Source organism: Arachis stenosperma, chromosome 6, assembly GCF_014773155.1.
Source record: "Arachis stenosperma cultivar V10309 chromosome 6, arast.V10309.gnm1.PFL2, whole genome shotgun sequence".
Lineage (NCBI taxonomy): Eukaryota > Viridiplantae > Streptophyta > Magnoliopsida > Fabales > Fabaceae > Arachis > Arachis stenosperma.
In genome coordinates this window covers 141,785,845-141,795,826 of record NC_080382.1, presented here as the reverse complement: position 1 = coordinate 141,795,826, position 9,982 = coordinate 141,785,845, and the positions used below count along the sequence as shown (strand labels likewise).

The 9,982-nt window shown below is 31.6% G+C and overlaps 1 protein-coding gene across 1 annotated transcript; it reads left to right on the top strand.

Moving 5' to 3' along the window:
- The first annotated feature begins 7,442 nt into the window (after positions 1 to 7,442).
- Positions 7,443 to 9,535, top strand: LOC130936170 (probable WRKY transcription factor 50). The gene is made up of 3 exons (XM_057866193.1): positions 7,443 to 7,798; positions 8,657 to 8,795; positions 9,260 to 9,535. Exons 1-3 carry the CDS (start codon positions 7,555 to 7,557, stop codon positions 9,390 to 9,392), a joined length of 516 nt encoding a protein of 171 aa, XP_057722176.1. The 5' UTR covers positions 7,443 to 7,554; the 3' UTR covers positions 9,393 to 9,535.
- Positions 9,536 to 9,982: the final 447 nt, after the last annotated feature.

The following is a 9,982-nucleotide window of genomic DNA, read 5'->3' as shown; positions in this document are numbered from 1 at the left end:
AAATGTGAAATAAAAATTGATAAAGTAGTATATCAAAAAGAATGGGAAGGGTAAATGATTTCTTTTAAAAGGTTAAATTGCTGAAAGAAACACTATGCAAGAATCTTTGAATGATATTATATTATTATTATTTAAATATCACACATATATGTCTATTTCATACTACTAAATTTTGAAAGTAATTTAAAAGTCTTTGTACAATAAAGTTGAAGTCAAATTAAAGGATAATTTACTTAAATAAAATGTTTAAAAACACATTTTATCATAATATAACTTTTTCAAATTGAAGATGCAATTATAATTTTAACAATTTTATAGAAATTATTACTAGTAGCAGGCAGCAGATTAGGGATAAACGTAAATTATTACCGACAATCATAATTTACATTGAAAAACGTGCAACCAGAAATTACTATAGACTACCACGGTTTTTGAAAGAATAAATTTGAGCATAAATCACTATAAGTAGTAATGGTTTATGTATGCTTTATGCATATGCTTCTTGTCTATATATACCCTTCCAAGGCAATGAGGTAGTAGTGGAATGTCATTTTTTACAAATAGATAGTGAGAAGAGTTTTCTAACACTAGTGCATTGTTCTGACAAAATTCAGAAAAACAAAAAGTACGGTGTTAAATTTACGGATAGGGAACTACTTAGCATTTTTATCCTGTCGTTGAGTACGTTGGCCGATATAAAAAACAGCATATTACAGAAGTTGGGGGTGTGTGGGACAAAGTAGGTAAAAAAGTTGTTTTACAAGATTCCATTACTGTTGTGTCAACTGGTGTGAAGTATGAGACATTTGTGATAGGGTCCGATGAAGATATGCAGGTCTTGTTTCACTGTAAGAAAAGTTTTCCCGAAATTAGAATACCCAAGTTGTTTGCCAAGTTGGAAGTTGGTGTCAACAGCTCTGGGGCATCAGCGCTGAATCCTCAGTCAACGACAATAGGCAGGGGTGCCTCAATGTCGATGCTTGTGGTAGTACCTGCTTGTTTGCTGATTGATCCTCCATGTGTTGCAGTTGGTACTGCTAGTTCACCTCGGGGTCTTCCTGATTTTGCAATTGAGTCTGGACCAGATCGAGTTGAAAATGCGATCGAGAGGATGATTCAGACGATGAGCCAATCAACATTATTGGAGACAATGATGATGATACTCCGAGCAATCCACCTATACCCCATGAACCATCGAGTTCCGGCACACAGTAACATCCTCCACATTTGTCGACCTTGAACTTGGAAGCCTTAGGCCAACAGTCGGGTGTCGATGCAACGTTTGGGAGTCAGGGACTACATAATGCAATCGCTCCAACAGAATTTCAGATTGGCCAATCTTTCCAAAGTAAGGATGAAGCCGTGTTGAGCATAAAAGATTACATTCGGTGTGGAGTTGAGTACAGTGTGATAGGAATCGGACCATCTTAAATACCATGGGAGATGCAAAGAGTTCGGTAAAAAGTAGACGTGGATGATTCATATCACGCTCTGGCAAAGGAAGAGCACTTGGAAAGTGCGGAGGTACAACTGACCGCACACGTGCTTGGCCATATCGATATCAAGTGATCACAGGTATCTTGATTATCATGTCATATGTGCGAGAATTTTTTGTTGGTTAGAGCCGATGCATCGATAACGATAAAGGTGTTGTAGCAAGCTGCTGAGGCTCCCACACAATCTAAAACATTCAACACAATCGTACATTAGAACATTATTTACAGTGATAATGGTGAACCGCTACTTATACAAACAACCACAGACATAAAACTTACATCTCGAGCGCTCAATCGATCTAATGCCACGCGATACTGTATAACCCTTTGCTCCTTCCCACCAGTTGGTGATAAGTATGCTACCCACCTGAATGATAGTAAGTGGTAAGATGAAGGTTTAACACGACATATAATAGTTTATAAACTTGAAACAAATAAATGACACCTGGATGCCAATGGAAATAAAAAATCCTCAAACCCTTATGGCCTCAGAGAGGGGAACCACTAGAAGATCCAACTCTGTAGCAACTGAAAAGGACCCACCAAGTTAGTGACATTTTTATTCGCCACCTGGCATATGCATTGGTACAACCATGCCAATGCAGCGAATCCCCAGCTATAATTATCCATGTCATCAAGATTCGGCACAAAAGGCAACCACCGAATATGAACCCGCTTCGCACTCTTGTCACCAAATAACTAAGTGGATAACAACATCATAATATAGGCACTGCGTATATGCGAATAGTATCCTCGGTCGCATCAACTGGTAACACCCTAAACCTCTCGTGGAACTATGTGAAGTGGATTGTCATCTGCTTGACTTTATTCGGCGGTGGCAGCTCACTGAATAACTCTTTAAACCATTTCCAAGCTGGTCGGCCACCCTCTATGAACTTTTTGAACTCAGCTAGGCACCCACTAACGGCCTTCCCATCGATAAGCAACCCAAGCTGATATGCCACATGTTGTAGCGTTATGGTGCACTCTCCGAAAGGCATATGAAAAGTGTAGGTCTCGGGACACCACCTCTTAATGAATGCACTGACTATAGGCTCATCCAACCAGAACCAATGACTGTTCAGCCTGGTCAGGTAGTACAAATCAGCCCTCTCCAAATAAAGTATGATTCGTTCATGCATAGACATATTTTATTGCCGCCGAACACTGTAGATACACCTACTCGGCTGCACCATGCATTAAAAATAACCACGACGCAATTAAATTCTACTTGATACATGCATAAACAATAAATAATTACTCAAAATAATTAAATAATTAAAAATAACTACAACGCATAAACACTAAATAACATCCGTAGCCTCTCTAATTACAAAAACACAACAAAGTCTAATATTTCATCCGCATTAAATCTTATACCTTCAACCATAGTTATATAACCGAACCAGTAATCAATCCGGTCATATGATCGGGTCATCAAGTAACTAGTTCAACTGGTGAGTCATTGATTCACCCGGTTAACCTGGTCATAATTAAAAAAATATAAAATTATATAAATAAAATTAAAATATGTCTTAAAACTTAAAATGCAAGTTTTTACAAATATTAATAATCTAATATCAATTTTTAACCATAACTAATGATCTTAAAAAAGATAATAAAGTAATCTCTAGTACAAAATATATTCTCAATTTAAATCAACAAGGGCGAATGAAGAACACAATCGGTAAATCAAGTCCAAGGAGTGATCTCAAAGTCAGCATCAATATCTTCATAGGACGAATTTGAGATGAAGACATTTTTAAAATTCTAGCAAAAGAAATAAAATATTTTTAGCAACAAAAAATTGACCTAAGTGAGTTTTTAAGCAACGCAGCAACAACCACCAAAATATTCAATTCAAATGTTATCATCCAGCAACAAAATTCAAGTATTCAACTCAAACATTATCCAGCAACAAAAAAATTATCCAGCAAGTTGTCAACTCAAAACCTCAAACATTATCCAGCAACAAAAAAAATTATCCAGCAAGTATTCAACTTTGTTATCCAGCAAGTATTCAAATTTTCTCAAGTTCAATAACTCTAAAACCAAATACAACAGCAACGTTAACCAGATTTAATAACAATTCTAAGTTTCTAATTCAAATTTTCTCAAGTTCAACAACTCTAAAACCAAATACAACAGCAACATTAACCAGACTTAACAAAAATTCTAGTGAAAGAACAGAGTAAAAAATTTGAAGGGAGCTCACCTAATTGACTGATTCCGACACTGCGTTTGGCGCGACACAAGATGACGACGATCACCACCCGAGGGAGCAGCTGCTGCTTGACTGATATTGTCTGCTTCTGCCGCTGATGAACCAAACACAGGGGCACAGGACCGCGACGACGATCGAGATGGGAGGACGAGGTGAGAGACCGAGAGAGCGACGAAGTGAGGGGTGAGAGATTGAGAGTGATGACTGTCGAGGTGAGGGGAGAGACGAAAGAGTGACGAGGTCAGGTGAGGCCGTGAGCCAGTGAGTGAGATGGAGAGAGTACAGAGACGAGGTTGCTAGGTTAGGGGGGTTCCACTCAGAGTCTCAGAGGCTGGCTGGGTTAGGGTTTCCTTGAAAGGGAAAGGGGGCGTCTGAAACGACGCCATTTCAGTTATTAGGGAAAAAAATAAACACGACCTGGACCAGGTTAAATTAATCGGTCGGGTGGGTCACCGGGTTTCATGAAAACCCGTCGGATCGAACCAGATTTGACTAGGTAAGCCGGTTCACAAGTGGTTCGGTCTGGTCAAATGACTGGGTGACCGGATTTTCGGTCGAACCGGCTGGATCGAGTCGGATCTGATAATTATGCCCTGAACTATAAATCTTAAGGTATGATATTGTCCATGTCCTATACGCTACATACTACATTCTATATCACAAAGTCTAATACTAAATTATAAATATAAATTTAGAGAAAGTCTAGGGGACAGCACTTTTATTAAAATTTGGTCAGCGCTTAATCAACAAAAGAAAAGTGAGTAATCCCACACCATTAGATATAATCTCACACCATTAAAATTTAAAAATACTCATAATGGCTAATTGATGGCTACAAATCACAAAACTTGCTGGTCACCTAACACTCCTCATTAATTTATATATTCTATTTTCTATACCCTACATTCTAGATCCTAAATTTTAAAGTGTAATACTCAACTACAAAGATTAAATTATAAATTCTAGCTCCTATACCCTACATACTAGATTCTATTTTCCAAATTCTAAGACTAAAAGAAAAACACGCTCACCTCATCAACAATGGCACCCACAATGTATGCAACGCTATTCAGTCGGTACAAGCTTTGTTCGTCTGCCATGTTATCCAATTGAAGGTCAACTGATGAGAAAATCCGAATCCGCTCCCAAAATCCTTCTCCTTCTCTCTAAAATTTTCTCTCTCTAACAAATTTCACACTCCACACCAAACGAAGAATCCGCGACTTGCTATCGCGGTTTTATAGCCCCTGTTAACGTAAATCGCGGTTAGCTCTAGCGGTTTATATCCAAGCAATGCAACACATAAATCGCTAGTAGTTTATGCCCAAATCCATTCCTTCAGAAACTGTTGTTGCCTATAGCGATTTTTGATTGTACGTTTTTTAACGTAAACCGCGATTGTCAATAACGATTTATATTCATCCTTATCCATTACTATCAGTAGCGGTTTTTATAGAATAAAAAAAATTGTAATTGCGTCTTTAGTTTAAAAAAATTGTATTCTAGTAAAATGTGTTTTTAAACATTTTATTTGATTTGAGTGAATTGTTCCAAACCAAAATACAATAAATTGAATGTGGAAAGAACATATGTTTAAATTTATGTCTCTCAAAAGGTTATCGCTGGTGAGAAAAATATAATTAATTTCTATATACTTTTATTTTAATTTTTAAATTTTTATTAAGCCTTTGTTTCTGGACAATATCTTTTACAGATAAAGAACTACGATCTTCTAGATTCCATCAGCGAAGCTTAATGATAAATATAATATTTTTTAAAACAAAATATTTTAAAAAAATAAAAAATCAGTCTAAAATAGTATAAAATTGTTTTATTTTATATATTTATTATTATTAGAATAATTGAATAATAATAAATGTAATATATAAATGTGTAATAAACACATATATTATTTTATGCATTTTCAATATTTAGTGACCAAAAAGTAGTAAAAGATAAAAAAATACATCAGTAAATATATATAATTTAAATACCCCTTTAATTTAAACAAGCTATATATAACCCACATAAAATTAAAAAAAAAATTATCATTTGATGGAATATAAAATATAATTAACTTTCAATAGAAATTGTTGATTAAATGACAAATAACCTTATTTTTTTATTTTAAAAAATATTCATTTTAAATAATCTTATTTACCGTATATATTTTCACCCTCTTCTTATTCAGTGTTTTCATCACTTTACAATAATGCACTTAGGCTTGTTTAATGTTTGTAGGCTCTCTCACAGAAACGCTGCTCCAAAATGTTAATATCGCGCTATATTTAATAAAATATATAAAATAAAAATTAATTTCAATATTAAATAACTGAGAAGCCACAAAATAATTATTTTTGATAAAGTTATTATATTAATTAAATTCTTAAGAATTTATTTACCCAAGAGAGATGAAAAAAGGACCAACTTATTTTTGCTATAAACTAGAGCTTTATTTTATTTTGCAAATAATACTGTCAAACTCACCCTTAATCCTTAAATTATTAATGGCACACTAAACATATTCTAGAATCTATGTAGCATGAAGTCATGAACCCTCCACTTCTGAATATATATATATATATATATATATATATATATATATATATATATATATGATGTCATTTTATCTCGTAGCTCATATGCAAGCAATGACTCAAACTTGTGTGGTTCAAAGCAACTTGAAAATTATACAAAACACCAAAACTGTGGACTTGAAAATTCCATTTGAAAATAGGTTAATTTTGTCCGATTATTAGACATTTAGACTTGTCATTAAGTTCAATCTTTTTCGTTCTGTTTTTTCTTTAAAGCACTACTATTCTCTCGTATTATAAATTATTAAAGATATAATTATTTGTATATTTTTTATTAATTTAAATTTTTAAAAAATAATATTATGACAAAAATAATATCGCTCAAATTGGATAAGATTGCTTACATATATTCTTACATAATATAAATTTAACACATCATGTTAGAAACACTCACAATAAAAGTGGGTATTGTCAAATTTATTCAAATATATATGCAACGTAAGTTACATGTTTGTTGGTACGGTATTGTAAAACTCAAAATTTAACATTTTTTTTTATCTGTTATAATACATTTTCTTTTAAAAATTTAAATTGATAAAAAAGACACATTACTTATTATATATTTATCGTATTTCTTATGTAAAAGTATTTTTCTAAGTTTGAATGAATTTTTTTGCATAGATTTTTTTTTCTCTTTTTATTTGTTTTAACAAATATCAAATTTTATATTTTTCGATCATAAAAACTGTGATATTATATTATGATATTACTTTTCTAAAAAATTTAAACTAATATAAAAAAATATATAAATAATTATACCTCTAAAATTAACAATATTTTCTGATTTTTTGTAGGCTAACAATAAATTTGTCACATATTTAAATTCTATTTTAAAATTTATTATTGATTAAAAAATTATTATACAAAAAAGTTAAACTTCCAACAGTTAAGTAAATGAATAAAGTGAATATTTGTTCAAAATTTAACATATATCTATATTTACAGCACTTGAAACTTGATATGACAAGTCTTCTCCAAGTCATCTCATTATTTTTTCCCCATACTTTATTATTCATAGCAATTCATTTTCAATGGTAATGGTACGTGGCAATCCATAATCCTACTTTAATTTTGCATATTACCTTTCAAACTTCAATATCATTATTAAAATTTCAATTCATAGGAAACTCACCATGAAGCCTCCTAAAAGCTATCTATAAAAATATATATACTCTTTATTTGGTGAGCCCATGTATGAAATGAATTAATTAATTATTATGGTACGAGAATTAGTAAGATGACAGATCAAAAGGATCATCAAATTCCTGAAGCAGAGTCACCACCTGAGAGTGATGACTTGAGCAACAATTGGTCTCTTGAATTATCAGATTACTTGGCCATTGATGATGATACTCAATGGCTTGATGATGAGTCATTTGTTTCTCAGCATAATCTTTATCATCAAAACTATGTTTTCCATCATCAACAACCCATTCAAGTTGAAGGAGCTACCTCCAACTTTGAGAGCTCTTCATCAACAAGTAAGTCTATATTGCCTTTAATTTTGTTTTTACTTTTATGTTGTTTTAATTCAAAATATCATTAGTTACATACAGGATATTTTAAGTTACACTAATCTAATATAATTTACCTATTTTTATACAAGAAATATTAAATTCTGCTAGCATATATTTGATGATCCATAAATGCTCTTCTTTTTCAATGAAACCTTCACATATTACAAATGAAACTGCATTTGTTTGAGTATTCATTATATGTGACATCAAATCAGTTAGGGAAGTTTGTCATATGGTAACTAATTTCTCGCGAAAAAAATTGTTAGAGGGCTAGCAGAATTTATTATTTTTGGCCAACAGTTAGCTATCAATGTTTAAAAATGTGGGTTAAAAATACGTGATTGGATTATTAGACTAAAGAAATTAAGTTGATAGCTAAAAATAATGGTCAAAAACCGATAAAGTCTACTTATCTTCTAACATTTTTTCATCACTCAATGTTCAACTTTAACTTTAGCGACTAATAAGTAAATAAAGAACACGTCTCTAAATTGGTGACAAAATATTTATTGTTGATTTATCACTAATAATTTCTCGCTAGATAGTTATAAATTAACAACAAAAAATATTAATCTTTACAAAATTTTGTTGCTAATCTGCCAAATTCTTGTAACAATGCAAAGAACATTTGCAAATGTGTCTCTTTTCTCAAAGCTAGCTAAGAGCTAACCATGCATACTATCATCTTTGGTTCTTCTTACAAAAGCAGTTTCAAAAGTCACATATATAATTACTTCAACTTTTGATGAATTATTTATGTGGACTTAATTAATCATAACCATGATTGGTCATGCATGCATATATATGCATGTGTCTTAAAAGACATAAGCAGTGGCCATGAGAAGAAGGAAGCTAAACATAGATATGCATTCAAAACAAAATCAGAGGTTGAAGTGTTGGATGATGGATACAAGTGGAGGAAATATGGAAAGAAGATGGTCAAAAATAGCCCCAATCCAAGGTATATAGTGTATATATGTATTCATTTCATTATCATTATTATATAGTGAAAATTAAGGTGAAGTCGACTTCACGTGAAGTTGATATCTGAGAGCCGTTAGATAAAAATTTAGTCAAATCAGACAAATCATCTAACGACTCTCAGATATCAACTTCACGTGAAGTCGACTGCACTTGAATTTCTACCTTATTATTATATGTATATATACATGGTGTATATCATGAACGAATTTATGTGTAATTGGTTTCTAAGAAAAGATTCACATCATGACAAAATTAAAAATATATATATAATTTATTTATACACCTTTATAAAAATTATTGTAAGAAAATAATATAACAAACCTTTTATCAAATTCTGTCCAGTGCAATAATAAGTATATATATAAAGCACCCCTAAACCCTAAATAAAAAAAGTTTAATGAATAGAAATAATTTATATATTTATTATATTTGATTACACAGGAATTATTATAGGTGTTCAGTGGATGGATGTTCAGTGAAAAAGAGAGTAGAGAGGGATAGGGATGATCCAATGTATGTCATAACAACCTATGAAGGAATCCACATTCACCATCCTTCTTCATCTCGCTACTAGCTTTATATATATAACCCACGCTATATGTAAACTTATTTATCTTTACTAAGGTCTGTAAATAAAGAAGAATATTAGAGGAAAATATTTATGATATTTCTTTTTGTGTTGGTATATACCACCATGCATAGTTTTCCACCTAAACAATGTTGGTCTAGCTAGTTAGATTATAAGATTGAATTAATCGATATTTACCAAAAGAAATTAGAAAGTTAACTTTTATCACTCAATATCAGTCAATTTTTTAAATTTATTTTTTGTTTTATATTTTAAACTTTTAAATTTTAAATTCTAACTTCAAATCATAATCCTGCAAAAAAATAAGAGTTAAAAATTTAATTTTATAATAAAAATAATTGATTAAAAATATAATTTTTTATACTTATTTATACTGAATTATGATTAATATTCGGTTTAATTACTCTGTTGGTTCTTATACTTTTGCGAAATTTTCAATTAGGTCCATATACTTTTTTCCTTTTAATTGAGTCATTGCACCAAAAAATTTTTTAATTGGGTCCCTACACTTTTTTTTCCTTTTATTTAGATCCCTATATCAATTTTTTTTTAGTTCGGTCCCTATAAAATTAAGC